General features: G+C 41.0%; 1 protein-coding gene across 1 annotated transcript in view; it reads left to right on the forward strand.

Moving 5' to 3' along the window:
• The window catches only part of LOC145528630 (uncharacterized), a 73,124-nt gene extending 58,417 nt beyond the window's left edge, over window positions 1-14,707 (forward strand). Inside the window, exon 4 of the mRNA XM_081547283.1 lies at window positions 14,263-14,707. Coding sequence (XP_081403409.1) covers window positions 14,263-14,275 — 13 coding nt within the window. The 3' untranslated portion in view covers window positions 14,276-14,707. The remainder of the gene's footprint in view (window positions 1-14,262) is intronic.
• Window positions 14,708-23,861: the final 9,154 nt, after the last annotated feature.

Here is a 23,861-nt window from a genome sequence, read left to right on the forward strand (position 1 = left end):
CATGCAGGAAGGATGCTGCATGAAGACCCTAGTTATCCTGGGCTTCCCTGGTGGCTCAGTGGTAAAGAATCCTCCTGCCAGTGTAGGAGACATGGGTTCAATCCCTGGTCTGGGAAGATCCCACATGGCATGGAGCAACTAAGCCCATGAGCCACAACTCCTGAACCTGTGCCCTAGAGCCCAGGAGCCACTACTGCTGGAGCCCGCATGCCCTAGAGCTTGTGCCCCACAGCAAGAGAGGCCATCGCAGTAAGAAGCCAACGCACCACCACTAGAGAGTAGCCCCTGCTCACTGCAACTAGAGAAAAGCTTGTACAGCAACAAAGACCCAACACAGTCAAAATAAATAAAAGCATTTGAGAAAAGATTATAGCTATCCTGCCATAAGCCAAGAAATGTCAAAGATGGACAGAAACCACCAGGAGGTAGGAGAGAGGAATGGAACCGTCTCTCTCATCGTTTCAGAAGAAACCAACCCTGCCAGCACATTGATCGAGCACAGACTTCTGGCTTCCAGAACGGTGAGACGATCGATTCCTGTCATGTAAGCCAGTCCAGCTGTGATGCTTTCTGTGGCCGGCCCTAAATAAATGGGTACAAGCACCTTAGGGACAAGAACCCTATCTTGGAGCCTCTTGAAGTAGAGTTCCAAATACAAACCGTCGCTGGTTACTAATGTCACTTCTGAAAAGTTAATTTACCTTTCTGAGCTTCAACTTTCTCCTCAGTGATATGGATACAGTGACATTTGTTTTGGAAAGTTGCTTGAAGAATTAAAGATGATATATTAAAATGTCAGGCGCAGTGATTGACACTGTGTTCAATAAGCATTAGGTCCTATAATCATAAACCTCTCCTTTTCCAAGTGGGGAACTTGGATCCAGACATGACAAGTGCCTGTCTAAACCCACATAGGTAAATAGCAACAACTTTCCCCCCAAAACCCAGATAGGTTCACATCTAGTCCTAGGTATACAACGCCTTGCCTGCCATTGCCTAGGAGAACAGTTAGTGTGCTGGCCTTAATTCACTGGCGCTTTGTTTCTCTTTGTTTGTTTTGCTTACTGCTGTTCTCTAGGTAGAGCCTTTGAATTTCAGGAGTGGGACCTCTGAAGTTTTTTCCATCCACGGGTAACTAAGCCATATCTTAAAGTAAACCATCTCTCCTCTTATTATTTTTTTGGTACAGAATTAAATTTCTTTGCTTAAGAATGGTATAATTATTTGTTAATGACATTATAATTAAGAGCACTAATTGTTGAGCAGAATATATATGAAGAGGCAACTGGAACATCTCTGCTTTGTGTGCACAGATATTCTCTGTATACTATTATTAGACGATGCTTGGATTAATTTTAAATCCATATTCCTCCCAAATGCAGAATCCTCAGCTTATGTACATCTCTTGATGCCTGTGATTCTTATTGCAACTTGTTTCCCTCACGTTTTGAAATGATAATGTGAATTCTGCATCAGAATGCTCGGTTTCTTCCCAGGTTTATCAGATGAAATGCTTTCTCTTCCTGCCCCATAGTTATACTTATTCTGGTGGCGTAAGTCAAAATTGATGATGTCTGTTAAACCATGATTTTATTATGTAATTGATCATCAATGGTTGTGCTTTGTATGCAATGACATCCTGCTCATCCAACTCAATGTCTCTCAACACGTTGAGAAATCAGTCATGAGCTGAACAGGTGGAGCCCAGGAAAGGTTACTCCACTCTATAAAGAGACCGAGGATCTTGTTTCAAATCTTGGGGAAACCATCACTTTAAAATGGCAGATTACCCATGAAGAGTGAAAAGAAAAAGCATGAAAGGGTGAGTGAGTTCTGAGATCTCAACAGATTTTTCTGTCGTCTTCCATCATGCCATGACAACCTGCATCAGAGAAATCTCTTATTTCAGAATTGCAAAGGATATTGAAATCTCTTGAAACAGAAACTTGCACGCCCTTATTTCTGGGATAAAGCTGCCAGGAAATTAAACTAGAATCAACCTTTGACAGATTCTTTTCTTTTTTTTTAATTTTTGAGGACCTAATCACCCTTCTCCTAGCAAAGTTTCCAAGGTGTCAGATCCACATATGAGTTTGAAGCTGAAAGAACAGGGAAAGGAATCTTCAAGGAAGAAAGGGCTCCTCAGGCTCAACAGCACCCCTTGCTATCAACAGATACTCCAAGAACAGTTAGGAACTCCCAGGGGCCAACGGTGTTGAATGGAAGTAACCCTGTGTCTTCTCTTTCATCAGCTGGCAATTTCAAGAGCACTTGTCTATTTCTCCTGGCTTCAAGAGTGCCCATCCAGTCAATTCATGCTCATCTTCCATAATCCCAGGATAAAGACCCTTGTTGACAAGAGCACAGAAAATATGGTGCCCTGCCTCCTGAGTGTTTTCTGTTTTCAGTCTCAAAATGGGTATTGATGGACTGGTCATCTGCGTTCCTAAGGACTAGGTAACAGGGCTGGGGACAGAAGTGAGAGGGAGGAATAGGGTGGAATCTTGGGTCTGACTCTTTGCAATCCCATGGACTGTAACCCACGAGGTTCCTCCATCTCTGTTCGTGGGATTCTCCAGGCAAGACTACTGGACTGGGTTTCCATTCCCTTCTCCAGGGGATCTTCTTGACTCAAGGATTGAACCCAGGTCTCCCACATTGCAGGCAGATTCTTTGCCATCTGAGCTACCAGGGAAGCCTCTCTCTTAGCTGCAAAAAACCTTTATTCTTCTCTAGCAGAAATTCCAGGCTTGACTTCCATCAATATTAGGGGTCTCCTAGGGGCTTCAGGGAATTCCTAAATCCCTTGAAATCATATTGTGCACGCATGCATATGTGCATTTGTGGGGAAGAGGTTCAGTAGCTCTCATAGAGTCTGCTACTAAAAAAAAAAATGAAGAATCACTGCTTCATAAAAAGCTCTCTTTAAAAGTGTGAATTTAACCTTAAATTTATAAATCTGATGTAATAATTAATGCGAAAGTTTCTATGAGATAGAATTTATGAGGACATTTTAGTCGAGTGTAACTCTTGGGTATCTGATTATTAAAGAACAATATGGAAAGGAAGATATTGCTTTAATTGTTCAGGGACTCCCCCAGTGGTCCAGTGGTTGGGATTCTGCCTGCCAGTGCAGGAGCCACGGGTTCGATCCCTGGTCTGGGAGGATTCCACATGCCGTGGGGCAACTAAGCCTGTGTGTTGCAACTACTGAGCCTGAGTGCCACAACTACTGAAGCCACAGCTACTGAAGCCACAGCTACTGAAGCCACAACTACTGAAGCCTGCGCCCACAGCCTGTGTTCCACAAGAGAAGCCGCTACAGTGAGAAGCCTACACACTGCAACTAGAGAGTAGCCCCCTCTCGCCACAATTAGAGAAAGCCCATGTCTGTCAGCGAAGACTCAGCGCAGCCAAAAAACAAAATATGTATTTGTCTTAAATGTTCAGGACTTGACATACGACTATAATGATTCACTTCGACAAATATTTCTTGACAGCTAGATATTTTGGACATGGAACACTTGGTAGGGCACCATTTCTAACCATCTCGAGGGACTTACTTTCCTTGATAGAACAGAATAAGCAAATAACTAACCAACAAACAAGAGGACTAAAACTGCTGCAGTCTAAAATATGAATTGAAATTGGGAAAGAGTGGCGAATTGGGGAGTCCTTTTGGTTTGCTTGAGAAATAATGAGAATATGAACTTGTAGAGTGGCAAAGAAAATGAAGAGAATAGATAAATTACAATTAGACTTGTTTTATTCATTCATTCATTTGTTCTTTCTTGCTTTAATTCATCTCTTTCATTGCATCAGACACTAGTTAGAGATACTCAGCAGAAAGGTGAGTAATGTAGAGTGTCTGCCCTCACAAAGCTCTCTGACCAGTCCTGAGTAGCTCCTCTAATCTAGCAACCCAAAAATTCGTCCCACCCCTATGAGTGATGGGCTTCCCTAGTGGTTCAGGCTGTAAAGAATCTGCCTGCAATGGAGGAGACCCTGGGTTTGATCCCTGGGTTGGGAAGATCCCCTGGAGAAGAGAATGTCTACCCACTCCAGTATTCTTGCCTGGAGAATTCCATGGACAGAGGAGTCTGGTGGGCTACAATCCATGGGGCACAGAGTATGTCATGACTAAGTGACTAAAACTTTCCACTTCCTATGAGTGATGACAGCCGTCAGCCAGAACCATTCACTTGACATCCTTTCAAATTCTGTTTCCTAAGCCTACCAATTTCTGACCACATCTCATTTTCTTGACTATGGTTCCACCTCACTCCCTTGACAGAACTCCAGCTTTCATCTCTGGCTTCACTTCTTACATTTACTTCCTACTTCTTGTTTGGCATTAGGCTGATTTCATGTACTTTGGGGAAAGCCTTGCCTAGTCCAGCCAAGCCCTTCAGTCTCAGAAACTTGGCACAATCTTCATGGCTGCCTCCCTTCCACCCAAAGGGTCCAGACCCAGACGTTCAGAGTCCAGCCATAAAGACAAGTGGGTGTAAACTGATGAAGATGCAGCATCATTGACCTAATCTTATGGGTCGAGTAATATGCTCTTGGGACCACAGAAAAGGATGAACTCAACAGAACCTGGTGAATTCAACAGGGTTTCACATTAATAGGACTACCTCCCAAAAGGAGCATCCATTGGTTTAAACCAGTACGGATCCCTCCAGATGATTAAATGACTAACTCTTAGAATCATAAAGAATGAAAGCAGGAAGAGGCTTTGGAGATCATCAAATTCAACCTTGGCATTTTTCACTGTGAAGAAAATGGAGGCACATGATCTTAAGACCCACAGGGAGTTTTTGACAGATTCCTACCTGCCCAACACATTTTTCCAAACAATGCACAGCTGCATGACAGTTCAATTATAAAAGGAAAGGAAAAATAGATGTGTGTCATTTTGTTTATAAACTGCCCGGAGGGACCACATGATGAACGTATTCCTTGTGTGATCTATCAGAGTCCTAGACCCTGATGCTGGGAAAGACTGAAGGCAGGAGGAGAAGGGGAGGACAGAGGATGAGATGGTTGGATGGCATCACTGCCTCAATGGACATGAGTTTGAGCAAGCTCCGGGAGATGGTGAGGGACAGGGAAGCCTGGCATTCTGCAGTCCATGAGATTGTAAAAAGTCAGACACGACTGAGCGACTAACAACAACAACAGACACTGATGTGTGTCCTTAAGGATTCCCGAGGAAATAGCCACAAGAGCAAGGATAAGTGTGGGTTTGAATAGAGGTGAAGCAGACAAGGTAAATCTGAGCTGTGCCTACTGTATGAAGCAGATAAGATGGAGATGAACTTGCATAGCAAACCTGAAGAGGTAAATTCACAACAGGAAGAGTGAGGATCTAATAGTCTAGACATGGGGTCCCCAACCTCCGGGGTTCTAATGCTTGATGATCTGAGGAGGAGCTGATGTAATGATAATAGAAATAAAGTGCACAATAAATGTGATGCACTTGAATCATCCTGAAACCATCCCCACTCTCTCCCAGCCCCCACCCTGGTCCATGGAAAAATTGTCTTCCATGAAACCAGTCCCTGGTACCAAAAAGTTGGAGACCGCTGGTCTAGATTCTTCTTACTCAAATTGTGGTCTGGAACTAGCAGCCTCAGAACATCTGGGAGCTTTCTGGAAATGCAGCTTCCTGGTCACCTCCTCAGACCCACCGAATCAGAACCCGCATTCTGACGAGGTCCCCTGGCGATTTATCCGCAGGCTGAAGTTTGAGAGGCAATGGATCACTTACTCCGGTTCTTTTCCCTGACTAGTTTAAATTACACTGAATATTAGCATAAATTAACAAGCAGGACAAATAAAATTTCATAGGTACAGGGAAGGGGTGGGGAGATATAAGGAAGCACAAGAGAGAGTCAAAGCTACATCGCAGCAAGAGTTTTATTTGTTGAGTATATACCTTTAAACAGCTACTTTCCTCCTAGCTTTAATTAATTGTTTTGCATTGGTTCGCTGTGTTGCAAGAGGGCCTGTGTTTGCAATTAAGTGGCTGTGACAGATGGGACAGAATGATTAGGTGTTTTTGCCCAAGAGACAAGAAAGTTACCTGTGCCCAAGAGTATATTTCTCCCATATGAGATGTGAACCCATTTTTGTTTTGTTTTTTAAAGAACATAACAGTGTACTTTTCTTCCTGATGAAATTCCTGGCAAACTGTTCAAATCTTCTTGAAAAAAAATCATTTTAAGGAATAAATGTAAAAATGGATCATGAACAAACAAACAAAAGTTGGATGTTAGCCACCATCATTCAAATTGTATTTTCCATTGGTAGTTTACACATTTACAGATTCCAGGGAGGGCATGGAGACAGAAGTTCCAATCCTGGATGTCCCTTTGTAAACCCGTACAGTTTAAAACTTCTAAATCCCAATTAGGCTGCTTGAACCGACTGAGATGCCACAAATGCAACCTAGTGGCTTTTCCCATGGGAAGTCAGAGAAGTGGAAAATATTTCAAGCAATTTGGGCATGCTTGCATAACCCTTTTGTGGAAATTCCTGCACTAACAATTTGCAATTAAAGTGAAAGTGAGTAAAAATAGAATGACCTCTCATTTCAACAATGACTGTATTTTGTAGACTCTGGTCTATGAATGTGCTTTACATCTGACCCAAATGTAATGATCAAAAAACCCCCATATCACCCACATTCTACACCCCTCACTGTATAGTATACCTATCAGGGAGCAAGTTGCTGGTGTCACCTTAATGATCATTTTTCATTTAGACATAAGATGTGACTGTAGAAAAGAAGTAAATCAACAGTCAAGTGGGGACAGAAAGACACATTCTCCATCCAAATTATAGTTGTAAACTTATCTGCAACTAAAGTGGTTCTCCCAGTTAGCTTGATGCTTGAAATTCCTGTACTTTTGAGTCACTCCCCAATTTAGCATTAACTGCCTGATATCCAAGATTAGGAATTAATTTTTTATTCACCCAACTTTAACAAAAGCTTCCTTAGAAAAGTCACTCTGCAACTTGGGGAAAAACATAACATATACAACAAAATAGGTGTATATCTATACTTGATGCTGTAAGTTATTTGTGCTATATTCTTCCCTTAGCCTGGAAAAAAAAAGAGCTCAATGTTAACTGGAAAAAGTGTTCAGAATCGCTCTGCTAATATCATTATGCCATGATCCTTTCAAATATTTCTGAGATGCCATCAGATAGTTACAAGTTTGCTCTACAATTTTGTAAACTCTATGACTAATGTGTAGAGTATTTATATCTTTTTTTAAAATGTGACCAACAACATAGTCTTTAATTTCAAGTTAGGTGCATTGAATGATGCTCATAATTCTTATTTCTCTCTTTGTTGAAGACAGAGGCAAAGAGTATCAAGGGCAGGAACAAAGAGATGAGAAACTGTTGAGTTATGTGCCTTAGAAACACAGCATTGATCTGGCATTTGTGTCTTTACAGAAAACAGTAAACAGTGGGTATATTTGCAAGTCAGACCACTTGAAGCCATCCATCTAAAAAAATACATTACATGTATTAGGGAGAGTGTGTGTGTGTGTGTGTGTGTGCTTAATTGTGTACAATTCATTTTCGACCCCATGGACTGTAGCCCACTAGGCTCCTCTGTCCATGGGATTTCCCAGGCAAGAATACTGGAGTGAGTTGCCATTTCCTACTCCAGTATTTATATCATTTGATGACTAAAAATATCCACCAAAAAAAATTTCCTGGGATTGAATCACCTACATATGCTAGACAATTCAAGTAAAGCTGGGCTATTTGGAGGAAGAGAGACCATGTGAGTGAAAGTGATCAGTTGACGAACTGAACTGCAAACTAAAAAGAAGCCATATCACCCCTCATCCGAGTCCCAGGGACATTCAGCAAGGGGTGAACATCAAAGGACAGATTAGGTGAGAGTTTAAACTAAGCATAGTGAAAAAACAGGGAAGAAGTAAAATGGATACAATGTAGAGTCAGATGGAGTGAGAGCTGGGAGGGGAGCCGGAGACAGCAGGGTCGTGGTAAATGAATTTTCTGTTTTGGGTGTCCCTGGTGGGGTGGTGGTCCCATTCTCAGAGCTGGGGAACACACAAGGAAGGGAGGGAGCAAGAAGGACTTCCCTGGTGGTCCGGTGGTTAAGACTCCACACTTCCATCGCAGGGGGCACAGATTCGATCCCTGGTCCAGGGACTAAGATCCTGCATGCCAGAGAAGTTACCACTAACAACAGTAATGTGCTTTTTATGTGGTTTCGTAGCATTATCTTTTTTTCATCTTTTGGACACCTTTGCAAGGTACCGCTTGACGATGAGGAAACTGAGGCTCAGAAAGGTCATGTGCCTGTCCGGAGCCAGCAGAATGTCAGAGTAGATTTGAACCTACACTTGTGGAGCCTCAAAGACCTTGTTCTTTCTTCCATCATATTCCACCTTACGTCAGGGATCTGTCCTCAGGCAGCAGGCCTTTGCCTATGGAATTAAACAGAAGCGGGGGCCAGGTCTAGGGAGAAAGTCCAAAAAAGGCATGTGAGGCCACAAGGCATCCAACCCCAGCATCAGCTGCTTCCCAGAGACATGGGGACCTAGGTCTGATCAGCAGCAGTGACAGGTAGGGGCAAGTGGCAGTGGCCATGAAAAGGTGGCGTGTTCTATTTAGGGCTGGTGGAAATGCGTGTAGTGTGTACATGGATTAGAGAAATGCCAGCAAGAGAGAGAAGCGGAGAGAGAAGAGGTGAGTTATAAGTGAAGGATCAAGACCACGGGGAGATGGATTGGCCTGGAAGGAGTTAAAGATGTAACCTCCTCCAAGACAAGGAGGAGGGACGGATAGGTAAAGACATCATTCATTTTAACGATGAAGGGGAAGGAAATTGATAAAGTTTTGACAAAATAGCCTGTGTTTTGTTTTTTTCTTATGGAGGGGAGGCAGTGAGATGTAGAACACTTAAGGAAAATGATAAAAAATGCAAACCAAAGTGTCAGGGAATGTGAAAACAGGGCAGGAGAACATGCATCGAGGAGCCAGCAGAGTCAAGAAATGAGTCTCCAGGGAAGAGGTAGCACAATTTCAGCATCTCCCTTCACCTCCCAGCAGCTCAGGGGGGACACAGGGCAGTAACCAAGCCTTAGGTAAGAGAGCTCGTAGGGAAACAGGTTATAATACGAAACCATTAGCTGGGTTAAAAGCATCCAAATTACTCCATTGACTTTACAGACAATGAAACAGATTGCAGGGAAGTTAAGAGCTTTCCCCAAGGCCGCCCAAGATCATCCAAGGTCATCAAGGCAGCAGCTGGACTTGAACACAGATCTTCTGGCCCCTGCCTCCACTTCTGCACAATGCATCAATCAGTAAATGAAATTTGTGGCTCCAGGGTAAAGAACCTGCCTGCCTGCAGGAGGCATAAGAGACGCAGGTTCCATCGCTGGGTGGGGAAGATCCCCTGGAAGAGGAAATGATAACTCACTCCAGTCTTCTTGCCTGAAGAATCCCATGGACAGAGGAGCCTGAAGGGCTTCAGTCCATAGGGTCGCAAAGAGTCAGACACGACTGAAGCGACTTAGCACACACACACACACAAGGTGAAAAAAACCCAAAACAAACAACCCCCCTTTTCTTCCTTTTAATTATTGTTCACAGAAAAATAAAATCATATCTATTTCCTACCTTCAACATTTAAATTTTTCCCTTTCTGGAGTGGTCCCCAGTAACCTGGAGGACAAGTGGGCTGTTACAACAGGGTGAAATGAAAAATGGTAGAAAGGGACAATGACTTGATTTAGAAGTAGTATCGTCACAATGTCAATTTCAAATGTTAAAATTTAACAAATCAAAAAGAACGCTAACTCAGAAATAGTCCATGGAACCAAATACATTTAGCTTGGAGAAGAGACAGCTCAGAGAATGTAGCAGCACTTTCTATAGTTTTTGAAGGGCTGTGTATGGAAGAGGGACAAGGTTTGTCTGCATGACCTAAGGAAGTATGGAGTTGGCCAAAAAGTGTGCTTGTGTTTTGGTAAGATCTTACGGCAAAACCTGAACAAACATTTTGGCCAACCCAATAGTTAGAAACAAGTAAGTAGTAAGAATCTGAGTTCAAGGTAATGAAGTCTAATCATCTAATAGCCTTGATTCGAAGACAGGATGAGATACTTTTTCAAGTAGTGAGTTCAAAGCTGAGAGCCAAAGAGTTGATGTTTTTGAACTGTGGTGTTGGAGAAGACTCTTGAGAGTCCCTTGGACTGCAAGGAGATCCAACCAGTCCATCCTAAAGGAAATCAGTCCTGGGTGTTCATTGGAAGGACTGATGTTGAAGCTGAAACTCCAATACTTCGGCCCCCTGATGTGAAGAGCTGACTCATTGGAAAAGACCCTGATGCTGGGAAAGATTGAGGGCAGGAGGAGAAGGGGATGACAGAGGATGAGATGGCTGATGGCATCACTGACTCGATGGACATGAGTTTGGGTAAACTCTGGGAGTTGGTGATGTACAGGGAGGCCTGGCGTGCTGTGATTCATGGGGTCGCAGAGAGTCGGACAAGACTGAGTGAGCTGAACTGAACTGAACTGAAGGGTGTCAAGTACAGGCTGGACAATAACTGGCTGTGGCAAGACTGTTGTAGAGCATCAGCAGGGTGATTTTCTTGTAGCTGGATTTCCCAGTTTGTGAACAAAAGGCCTCCAGGGAGAGGCTGGTGAGCAGTGGAGTTATTACAAGAGTCTGAAGCCACAGAGACAAGTTTTGCTTTAGATGGAATGAAAAATATGTAGATATACTTCTTTTTCAAATTTTGCAGATGATCTTATGATCAGTGGTGGGTTGTTGCTATTTAGTCACTAAGTCATGTAAATAGAGTACCAACTGATTATGAATTGTCAATCAATCTATAAAGTCTTTTGCCACTTGCATTTTCTCAAAGAACAGATATTAAAAGTACAACCACTAGTACATGAAGGTCCTTGAAGCTTTTTTATTTTTATTTTTTAAGGTTGAAAGGGGTCCTGTTTCTCAAAAAAGGTCAGGAAATACTTCACTGGAGAAATTTAAAAGTCTTTTCCAGTGCAAAGAGTGTGATTTCACAACTCCTAGGAGTTCTGAGGGGCACAGTTGGATTTCGGGGGAAAATTCCCCAAGCCCTAACAGGTGGTTACATTCAGCTCCCAACACTTTAGCACACACACGCACACACACATAAAAATACTCTGAGATACTATCCACAGAACAGAGTCACCAACCAGCTGTGTCTCATCAAAGAAGTGTTTAGAGACCCATCATTTCCTTGTTCCATAAGCTGACATATCTTCGCTGCTCCAAAGAACAAGGGTATATTTTTGCCACTGTATGTATTTAGGCAGTCATCCCATTTTTCTCATTTCCAAATATCCTGACACTACCCTTTCTATGCTTCTTTCAATCTTTAAATATCTGGTTCATACTCTTTTCAATTGCTTTCCAAGTGAAATGTTTCTTTGTTTAGAAAGAAGTACTCATGTCTTCACCGCTATCACTATCATAAGCATTTACTAAATGGGGACACTTTCTGTTGCTAAGTAAAGCAGAAAGGTTGAGCCCCAAATCTGCTCTTTTTGAAAAACTATTACATCAAGTAATTGAGAGAAAATCTGATTTTCTTACACATTTTTCTTTTTTTATTGAAATAGAGTTGACAAAACAGGAAAATCTGATTTTTGATTCATAATTTAATTTCTTTCCACAGAAAGAGTCTTTACTCTCTGAAAGTATCTTTTTAGTATTTATTTTTATTTTTTATTTACTTTATTTAGCTGTATCAGGTCTTAGTTAGGGCATGCGGGATCTAGTTTCTTGACCAGGGATTAAGCCCAGACCCCCGCATTGGGAGTGCAGAGTCTTAGCCACTGGACCATCAGGGAAGTCCTCCTCTGAAAGTATTTAGTGATAGAAGATATCGGGGTTCCTTCCAAGGAAAACAGAGGGGCAGATACAGTTTTTCTGGGAGGTCCTCACCTCCTCCTTCCATGCTATTCCCTTGTCTCCGTACCCTCCTCCCCTACCCCAGACACTTGTGGTATTTCAAGCTATTCCATGGTAGGGTCCCTCAGGCAGCATTTTTTTCGCTCATCCTACGTGGGTGGGGCCATGTCTTGTAAAAAGCTGGTGAAGTAGGCAGACTCAGCTCCATCCACACTCTATGCTTTAAGTGGCCCAGATCAGACTCCCTGCCTGCAACTCTTTCAATACAGATGCTCCAAGATCAGAGCCCTTCACAGACAGGGTCCTAAGTCTGGATTCTTTTCCCTTGTCTTCTTTGAAATATTCCCAAAAGAACAACTCACTGGACTTGCCTGGTGGTCCAGTGGTGATGAATCCACCTGCCAACGCAGGGGACATGGGGACAGGGGTCTGATTCCTGGTTCAGGAATGTGCCTCAGGGCAACTAAACCCACGCACCGCAGCTACTGAAGGCTGCACGCTCCAGAGGCTGTGCTCCGCAAGCAGGGAAGCCACCACAGTGAAGCCTGAACACCGCAGCTAGAGCGCAGACCCCACTCGCCACGGCTGGAGAAAGCCCTCACACAGCAACAGAGACCCAGTGCGGCCAAAAATACCAAATCAAGAGACATTTCAAAAGAACTTAGTCAAATAAATCTCAAAAATATGTTATATGTTTGTAGTTGCTTAGTCGCTCAGTTGTGTCCAACTCCTTTCAACCTCATGGGCTGTGTAGCCCACCAGGCTCCTCTGTCCATGAGATTTCCTGGGCAAGAATACTGGAGTGGGTAGCTATTTCCTGTATTCCTCCCAACAAAGACCCAGTACAGCCAAAAATAGTAAATAAATCTTAAAAAAGAATAACTCATTCAAATAAATCTCAAAAATATGTTTTATAGTAAATATATTAAAATAATATATACTAAATGTATAATATAGTTAATAAATATTATGTGAATTATTTATTATTAATTAATATATATTGATACTAACATATTAATGTATTTCTTTTCTTAAAATTGCAATTTTGCATGATGATAGTCCAGTACTTCTTCAGTAAAAGAGGTCCTAGAGACAATGAAAACAAGGTTGGAAATATGGTTACCTATTTCTCATCCTGTTTGAGGCTGACATCTGGAGGTGGTGGGCACCAGGCTAAAAATTATAATCCAGAGCATCAGTATCCTGTATGGCACCACCTGAAGTACTGATACAAGTAAACTAAGAAATTCATCAGTAGTTCAGCCTCAAATCATAAGAGCAGCCATTCAACATCTCAGTTCTGCAAAAAAAAAGATAGGAATTGCAGAATTCCTAGTAAAACTGGAAAACAGAAGTCTCCCCGATACACAAATGCATAGCACCCAAATTGCTCCTTCCTTAGAAAAAGTCACTAAGAACCCTGGTGTTTAAAAACAGAATTTGAAATTAAGGATAGTTAAAGCCAAGAATCTCTGGCTAGTTCAAAACAAATTAATCAAATATGCAAAGTTTAATGTCAAGAACTATTGTATCATATCAACGCATAGAAACAAAGAGGAGGTAAAGTAAAGACTGAACAGGTCCTGGAATCTTTGCAATGTTCTTTCTTGGTTGCATAATAATATGGGCAAGCAGGAAGACGGGAAGCCACTGCACTGAGGTCTCTCCAGCAGTAGGTGAACCCTCTGGGAGCAGGGACTTGCTGTGATAAGACCAGGGAAGGACAGTGCAGCCAGAGACGGGAGCTCTATACTGTTGCATTCCACTTTTTCTAGAAGTTCTCATTCTAGAAGCTCCAACACTGCTCTAAATAAGAAAAAGAAAATCTTCTTTGCTAAATTCTGCAATCTTGGTGAAAGATTTAGGGGGATGAAAGCATAAGAATGTTTTGAATTTGATGATGACCCAATGAACTTTCACCTTCGGGGTTGGTCCCACGTTCTTAGAAGGTGTGTCAAACAAGGGAATTCTTTTATGTTCCACTTTTCTTATTCATCAGAAATCTCTGGACTCTGTGGTTCCTTTCAGGAAATTCATGTATCTGTCATACTTTTTAAATCATCACAGCCTCTGCCAACAGAGAGGTACCCTAAAAAAGAGATAAACAGCATTTTGCTTTTCAGAATACTGCTTCATCACTGGGAGCTGGGGAGGGAGAGGTCTCATGACATAGTTTTGGCCAATGATGTGTCAGCAAAAGTCTGCAGGGGGCTTTTGAGAAATGTTTGGCTTTTGTGGTTTAATCAATGTATAAGGCTGATGCTTTTAGATCTTCCTTCTTCCTTCCTTAAATGCAGATTTGATGTCTAAAACAGAGGCAGTCATCTTGTGATGAGGAGGAAAAGACCAGGAGGATCGCCAAGACAGGACCCTGACATCACTGAGTTGCTCAACTGATGCTAAGCCACTTACATCCAGGCTTCTTGGCATGTGAGAAAAGTAATCTACCATCTGCTAACCACAGTAAGCTACCATCCAAATCACAATGGGTTGGATTGTCTGTCACTCACAGCCAACTAACATTTATAACTGACACAGGAGATTTTCATAGACTTCACAGAAGGGAGATAACTTGTCATGAGTTTCTTCTAATACTGTAGAACAGTTAATTAAAAATAAGAATACTTCTTAACCATGAATATCAGTCTGGGAGCAGGCTGATATAATAGTACATGAAGGCTACCCAGCAGTCACTGAAATCCAACAAGAAAGGAAAATAAAATCACTCAATTCACTTCTAAATTGTTCCAATTATTGATTTACCACCGAGTAGAATTAAAATTAATTCAGAGTTTCTAGAATTATCTATATTGACTAATTAATCTTCTCATAACTTCATACCAACTAGTGGTATGAAAAATCCCTATAATAGCAAGATTCTTTGGGTGAGCTGAAACGTTCTTTCTCTCAGTTGAAATGAGACTGTTGTAATCTGTGTAATCTGCTTAGCAAGTCTCTGCTCCATTTATAGAAGCCAAAATGCCATAGTCCCAGCAAAAACATAGGCTTAAGACAACTTTCCGTAACTTAGGGTCAATGATGGAAAGTTTACATCTTCTAAGGGCCGGCAGGCCTTGGACTCAGGCTTCTTGAAGTCTGGGCCGCAAGTCAGGAGCGCTGGAGGGATCCTGGGAGCTTGTGAGAACTGCAGTTTCAGGGGACTTCCCTGTTGATCTAGCGGTTAAGAATCTGCCTGCCAATGCAGGGGACACGGGTTCAATCCCTGATTGGGGAGCTAGGATCCCTCATGCCCTGGGGCAACTAAGCCCAGGAGCTGCAACTAGAGAAACCTGTGTCCTGCAACAAAGACTCAGCGTAGCCAAAAAAAGAAGAAATGCAATTTCGGGCCCCACTCCAGACCTATGGAGTCAGAATCTGCATTTGAGCATGAGCTACAGCATCTGCATGCATGTTAAATCATGAGCAACGCTGCCTGAGGGTTCCTCAGCCCTCTCTTGTCAGATCCTCTGGGAAAGGTGGACAAGGAGCCCTCTGCATCCGGGGCAGGAGCTGATGGGCTGTGGGTGATCCATCCACACACGGGGACAAATGGTGAAGAGGGAGAGAAGGGAAGAAGCCTGGATTTGGCGCTCGGAATAGCTTCTCTGCCCAACCCAGGGATGCTGTTATTCTGCCTCCCAGGGGTCAGTCTGATGTAGAAGCATTCTGCAAGGCAGTATCTCTCAAGCTGTAGGCTGCCCGTGTTTCTTTAGGGTCTGGAGGTTTTTTTTTTTTAATATTACATTTTAATTTCATTGATAATCTTAAAAAAAAAATCACTATTATCAGAATCACGTGGAACTCCGAACATCTCCATGCAGCATGTCTACTTCTAATGAGGATGCTATGCGGACAAAAATTCTGCAAGAGTTTGAAAAGAGGAAAGTGCTGAGAGAGTCAATTCATTAATCCCATGGTCAAAGTTTTACATTCAAAAGAATCTGCTCCACTGCAGTCAGTATATATTCCTCTTGTAAGCAGATCCCCTCATTCTATGTACCAACTTGCAAAAATTCATTAGTAGCCAGCACAATACTAAATATATAGTGAAGCATTTTCCTGTGCCGTAGTCAAGTAGTAACTGGTTTTGTTACCCGTTTAACACATATTCCAATTTTTCTGTGAGTAGTTTTATCTTCAAGAGACGTGGATTGTTTTACAGAACTGCTTTTTTAAAAAATTAATTATTTTAACTGGAAGATAATTACTTTACAATATTGTGTAAAGCATACTTTACAATATGGTTTTTGCCATACATCGACATAAATCAGTCACGGTTGCACATGAAATTTGAAATCCATGGGATTCTCACTGACAGTTTTGCTTCTGTATGAGATAAGATTTTATTGAAGTAAAAACTAAAGTTTTGAAAATGTTAATACTGTCTTGAAAAATATACTTAGGTGAAAAGTTATTAACAGTAGTATTATTAAAGCCACATTAGTACTATGGAAGTCACAGGAAGGAAACCAAAAAAATACATAAATTAGATATAAAACTGCACTTGAAATTTAATTTCTGCAAATGGCATTCTTCAATCACATTAAGATTGTTAATATTTGAGGTGTGTAACTTTGCTTATATTTAATTAATACATATGTTCAGGCTTTATTGTTATATACTAACTATATAACTAAGAGCTTTTATCTCATTGTATGACTTTACATATTTAGGTAATATTATAATTAAAATGTCAGTAAAAGTTTATGATAATTATTTCCCTTCAAAAGAGAGGCATCTATTACTTAAATTTGAAAAGCATTCCTATAAGAGACTGTTTATCTGATTTTCCTATTCTGGGATCTAGAATCTAACATCCAGAATGAAGAGTGAGGCAGGTTCTACCTGATGTGTGTATCTACCTACAAGTTTCCTTCAGAGAGTTCTTTCATGGGCATTTCATTAAGAGAGCAAAATGCATTGGCTAAAATAGCTGAACTCATCCTGTAAAATAAGAACTGTTCTTTCATTTATGTTCTGTCTTCTTCCAAAGGGATTTAGGTAGTTTTCAAATGTAGGTAAAACATTGCAAGATAAAAGTAAAATAGCTGAGAAGAGTAAAGCAAAAGAAAAAAAAAAAAATGAGAGTGTAAGAGCCAGAGGGAGCTTGACTGAGGTTGGTTGAGTCCTCCCTCAGTGTCCTGGGGGATGCTTCCAGGACCCCGCGGATAAGAAATTCTGTGGATGCTCAAGTCCTTTATGTACAATGATGTAGATTTGCATATAATCTACAGCATTCTCCTGTATAGTTTAAGTCATCTCTGTATTACTAATAGTACTTAATATAATGTAAATGCTATAAAAATAGTTGCCAACAAAGGGGAAATTTTCAGTTTGCTTTTGGTACTTTCTGAAATTTTCTTTTTCTTTTTTTAGAATATTTTCAATGTGTAGTTAGTTGAATCTGTAGATGTGGAACCTGTGGCTAGAAGGCAACTGCACACAAATCATGCCCTGAGGTCCTAATACATGCCTAGAATAGCTTGTTACGGTGTGGCTTTCTTGATAGGATATGTATGAACTATGTGGTCTCTACCCACCTATCCCTAGCATCTTTCACAGAGCCTTTTATTCAATAAGTTAATGAATGAATCAATGAATAAGAGGGGTGGGTCACAAAAGAAAGATGAGTTAAGCTGTCAAGATAGAAATATATCTATTGTATGTAGCAGATGTATGTCTGAAATTGAGCTGGAACATTTTTTCCACGGATGACAATCAATTCAGTTCAGTTGCTCAGTCATGTCCGACTCTTTGCAAACCCATGGACTGCAGCATACCAGGCCTCCCTGTCCAACACCAACTCACGGAGCTTGCTCAGACTCACATGCATCAAGTCGATGATGTCATCCAACCTTCTCATCCTCTGTCGTCCCCTTCTCCTCTTGCTTTCTGTCTTCCCCATTATCAGGGTCTTCTCCAGTGAGTTGGCTCTTCGCATCAGGTAGCCAAAATACTGGAGCTTCAGCTTCAGCATCAGTCCTTCCAATGAATATTCAGGATTGATTTCCTGGTTGGATCTCCTTGCAGTCCAAGTGACTCTTAGTAGTCTTCTCCAACACCACAGTTCAAAAGCATCAGTTCTTGGGCCTCAGGCTTTTTTTAATGGTCTAACTCTCACATCCATACATGACTACTAGAAAAACCATAGCTTTGACTAGACAGGCAAGTTAAGTAACGTCTCTGCTTTTTAATATGCTGTCTAGGTTGGTTATAGCTTTTCTTCCAAGGGGCAAGCATCTTTTAATTTCATGGCTGCAATCACCATCTCCAGTGATTTTGGAGCCCAAGAAAATAAAGTCTGTCACTGTTTCCATTGTTTCCCCATCTATTTGTTATGAAGTGATGGGACCGGATGCCATGATGTAGTCTGCGTATAAGTTAAATAATCAGGGTGACAATATACAGCCTTGATGTACTCCTTTCCTGATTTGGAACCATTCTGTTGTTCCATGTCCAGTCCTAACTGTTGTTTCTTGACCTGCATACAGATTTCTCAGGAGACAGGTAAAGTGGTCCGGTATTCCCATCTCTTTAAGAATTTCCCACAGTTGATTGTGATCCACAGTCAAAGACTTTAGCGTAGTCCGTGAAGCAGAAGTAGATGTTTTTCTGGAATTCTCTTACTTTTTCTTTGATCCAACAGATACTGGTAATTTGATCTCTGGTTCCTCTGCCTTTTCTCAATCCAGCTTGAACATCTGGACGTTCTTGGTTCATGTACTATTGAAGCCTGGCTTGGAGAATTTTGAGCATTACTTTGCTGGTGTGTGAGACGAGTGCAATTGTGTGGTAGTTTGAACATTCTTTGGCATTGCCTTTCTTTGCAAATGGAATAAAAACTGACCTTTTCCAATCCTGTGGCCACTGCTGAGTTTTTAAAAACCATCAATCTCTATATCATTTTTAAACAGAGATCAATAGCTAAATTTAAACGACTTTCCAGATATACCAATATTTATAGCTAGTGAGATAAGAACATGTAATTTACACTATAGCCCAAATTATATCCACTTGTTGAAACTTGAGGATTCTATTTTTTAATGTTTTATTTTTATTTTTTGGCTGTATCTTGAAGCATATGGGATCTTAGTTCCCCAACCAGGGATGGAAGCCCTGCCCCCTGCAGTGAAGCATGGAGTCTTAACCACTGGACGAGCAGGGAAGAATCAACCTGGGGATTCTTGACTAAAGAATCAATACAAATACAATACAAATAATTTTTTCTAATTTGAGAAAGGGATCTATTATTGTCAAGCTTTCCTTTTGGGATGAGTTTAGGTGGTGAGCAGTATATGGGTTATAGATTCTATAATTGCAGCACATGTTCTTCCTCCTTACTTAAAGATGTGCTCTTCCTTGCCTATTCCTTACCACCTATCTCCTCTTACCCTACAACCTTAGCCACATATACCTTTCCCCAAAATGTGACCTGTGCACAGGATGGAAATTTACATAGCGCCAGCCCATGTACAGGATGGCTTAGTATGTCCTGATGATCATGTGCTCAGTGGGTAATATGACAGAACAGTTACAAAGTACTTGCAATTCCCCTTTGCCATTCCATGAGGTTCTGCTGGGACTGTCAGTCACAGTAGTGGGCATTTCTGGGTTCAGGGATTGTCCTGGGATAACAGCATTACTAATCACAGTCTTTCTTCGAGATTGGTCTGGGTACTAGGAGAAAGGGGAACACATGTAAACCCATGGCTGATTCTTGTCAATGTATGGCAAAAACTATTACAATATTGTAAAGTAATTAGCCCCCAAGTAAAATAAATAAATTTATAAAAAAAAAAAAAAAAAAAAAAAAAGAAGATGCTTTATCTGCCTGAATTGCTGATTTGGAATGCTAAGAATTGTTGGAAGCCACCTGTGATGGTTAATTTTAGGTGCTAATTTGGCGGGACCACAGTGAGCAAATATATGGTCAAATATTACTCTGGAAGTTTCTGTGAGGGTATTTCCAGGTGATATTAACATTTAAGTAGGTGGACTTGAGTAAAGCAGATTACCCCCATAATGTAGGTGGTACTCGTCCAATTAGTTGAGAAGCTGAATAGAAAGAAGACTGACCTCCTCCAAGAAAGAGAAATTTGAACTTCAACATTGGCTGCCAGCCCATCCTTCAGATTTTGAACACACATTTCATTAGTTCTGTTTCTCTGGAAACCATCTAGCACACCATCTTTTCTATCTCTTGAAGAAAGAGCATTGGTAGTGGAAAAGAAGGTCAACAGAGAGAGAGGGGCCAAATGATACGTGACTGTGTCCATGCATGGGTCTAGCCCTCCTGGACTTTCACTTTTACATGAGCCAATAAATTCCCCTTTTGCTTGAGTTAGTTGGAGTTGAATTTCTGTTATCTGCAAACAGAGTCCCAACTAATACAAATTTTAATTTATTTTCTCCTCTCACTCTTTTTCTTCTAACTCAATGGTAAAGGATAAATGTGCTGGTTATTTTCATTTAGAATAAATATCCCTGGAATTTTCATCTAAAAATTAATCCCAAGCTCAGGCTGTATGTTCTCATTCTCCTTATATTTGATATAACATAATACTTTCTTGCATTTTTAACATTCAAAGTATTTTTCACTTGTGTTTTGTTATTTAACTTTGGAGTTCATTTTTAATGGGCTTTGACCTATATAAAGTAATGCTACCCAGATCTTCCACTAGCTAAAGATGTTGATGAGTAATCCTAACATTGATTGCATCTACTCAGTAAAGTCTGTTACATCTGTGCACTCAGAATGCCTTCCTTAGAAACTCCATTTTCCAAAAGTTTAGAAAATTACCGTGAAGGTGAGGCTCAGTAAAATGATCCACTTTACATTTCAGGTTGTAGAATTAACCATAGCTCTTTTCCTTTAATAGTTGAGTTCCTTGTTTTGCACTAGAAAGAGATCTCATCCTTTTTCTCCCATGGTTGTTCATTTATTATTATGAAAGGGTTTATCTTCTTTGTTGCTATGTTCCTGATTTTTGCTCTTAAGAAGAACAGATTTCCCTGTACAACATTTCAAGCCACTTGTGTTCATTAATGATGTAGATAATCTTGACAGTCAGTTTTGAAGCAAAACACACTCGAGAGAGGCCACTGTTTTCCCATAGAAATAAAAAAAAAAAAAAGGAAAAAATTTGAATTGCTTATGACTAGTGATTAGAAGCAAACTCTCAAGGACAGTAACGCAGAGCAACAAGAATTACTCTATTTTTGTATGGAGAAGGAAAAAGACATATGAATCATGTGGTTGTATTCAGAAAGAAGAAACTCAGCTTTGAAAACCCTCTTGGTTCCTTCACAACTTAAAACTTCTTATGTCTTATACATACTTGCGACCCCATGGACTATAGCCCACCGGGTTTCTCTGTTCATGGGATTTCTCAGGCTACTGAGAAATACTGGAGTGGGTAGCCATTCTCTTCTCTAGGGGATCTTCCTGGCCCAGGAATCAAGTCTGTGTCTCCTGCATGCAGGCAGATCCTTTACTGTCTGGGCCACCAGGGAGGTGTATATGTGTGTATATATATATATATATATATATATATATATATATATATGTACACACTGTAATACAATTACTTCTGATGTATTTAGCATTAGCTGTAAAATAAATGAATTTTCCCAACATATTAGTGTTTACAGTAGAGCAAAAGAGTTTTGCCAGACTTCCCATGTTGCAAATTTTTATTTTTTTTAATTCTGGTGATCAATTTTAAGGAGTTTGCTTTTCCACACCCTGAAAGGATACTCTATGACAAAATCTGTTGGGAAAGTTACAGTAATATTTTTAACTGCATCGTGGTTGACCTTGTAGTTTAGTAATCTGAATTACTTTGAGGTATTTTTGTTTCCAACCTGAAATCTATGCTGCCCTGATTCACTTTTTCCCTAAGAGTTTAGACAGAGGCATTTGAATTACATATATATGTGTAGGGAGTTTGGCTGAAATGGGGTTTTGGTAAAGTATGTTTTATATATATATATATATATATATATATATATAGTAGTGGTTTTGCCATACATTGACATGAATCAGCCATGGATGTACATGTGTCCCCCATCCTGAACCCCCCTCCCACCTCCCTCCCCATCCCATCCCTCTGGGTCATCCCAGTGCACCAGCCCCGAGTACGCTGCCTCATGCATCGACCCTGGACTGGTGATCTGTTTCACATATGAAATATACATATTTCAATGCCATTCTCCCAAATCATCCCATCCTTGCCTTCTCCCACCGAGTCCAAAAGACTGTTCTATACATCTGTGTCTCTTTTGCTGTCTCACATATAGAGTTATTGTTACCATCTTTCTAAATTCCATATATATGAGTTAGTATACTGTGTTGGTGTTTTCCTTTCTGGCTTTTACGGAGCAGAAAATAGTCATATAGTTCCAAATTATTAGAGTCAGTAGACAGGAAGGACATTACCCATCTCCACCCGCCCATCTTTCCTAACCTCATCCTCTCTTTCTTACCCATCAATCAGTTTTCTGTGGTGGTAGTTGAGTCACTAAGTCATGTTTGTCTCTTTTGCAACTCCGTGGACTGTAGCCCGCCAGGCTCCTCTGTCCATGGGATTCCCAGGCAAAAATACTGGAGTGGGTTGCCATTTCCTTCTCCAGGGGATCTTCCCAACCAAGGGATTGAATCCAACGTCTGCTTCACTGCCAGCAGATTCTTTACAGCTGAGCCACCAGGGATTCAATCAGTAATGTATATGTGTACAAAGCCCTCTCCCACTTAAAAGCATGAGTAGTTGATGAGAATAACATCCACATAATAATTTGATGTTCTTTTTATCCTACATGGGGTTCTCTCCATTCTAACCTTTAAAATCGATACTTCCAGGAATTCCCTGGAAGTCCAGTGGTTAGGACTTGGTGCTTTCACTACAGAAGCTCAGTTCCTGGCTGGGGAACTAATATCCCGCAAGCCACACAGCGTGGCCAAATAAATAAACAATAAAATCTACGTTAGACCCAAGCAATTTCTACAGTGGCAGAGCCCTCACTTTTGTTCAGGGGGATTGGTGTCCCAGCTGTCATGAATTCTGACTACTGTGCTTTAGACGTCATGCCACACGTGGTCATAAACTTTTCTTTTTGTCATGTCCTAACGCAAAGCGTAACATAATTTTGTATTAAAAGTGAGAACTGTGACACCATTTTATAGATGAAAGGACTGAAATTTGACCTGAAACTTAATCAACATCTGATTTCTATGTAGAGTCAGATATCTTATGCAGACAGCCCACAAAAGAATAAATGAATTAACACATGAGTTTCATTAACCCTAATACAAGTTTCTGAATATGGGTGAAAATAAAGAGTCAGTGATGTTCACATTTAAGAATTCTGTTAACTCAGCAATAGGGCTTTTCTGAACCACGGTGGGTAGTCAGAATGACTTCTCATTCCAAGCCAAATGCTACCCTGGAATGCCTCCACAGAGCAGAGAGAAGAGATGCAAAGTTTAATTAAAAAGAGCTCCAAGATCAACCCTGTTGTTTAATTAAGTTGTAGATATTTCAGAGAACTGAATATTCAAGTGATCTATCTTATCTCTCAGGCACGCTTTGTCTGATCTTGGACTCTCCAAAGTCCAAAGCCAGTGAGATGATAGATGTCTTCTCTTCCACCTTCCATTTGAAAGAGTGGGAGTGGGGAGAGGTTTTCCTCCTCATTCTCCTCCATGGGGCTTCTCTCTAGACCACATGCACATTTGGAAATGACACCACAATCCAGCCTGAAAAAGGCCACAGGAGTCATCCTGTGCCAAGGAGAGACAGTGAGAAGGATCGTGGTGGGACTTACAACTCCTTGCTTTTGATATGTTTCCTCTTACGTCATGATGCTGAGGCCGGCAGCCTCTGAAGAGCTAAGATAT

The sequence above is a fragment of the Giraffa tippelskirchi genome, chromosome 12, assembly GCF_054371585.1.
Source record: "Giraffa tippelskirchi isolate mGirTip1 chromosome 12, T2T-mGirTip1v1.2.pri, whole genome shotgun sequence".
NCBI classification, from domain to species: Eukaryota; Metazoa; Chordata; class Mammalia; order Artiodactyla; family Giraffidae; genus Giraffa; species Giraffa tippelskirchi.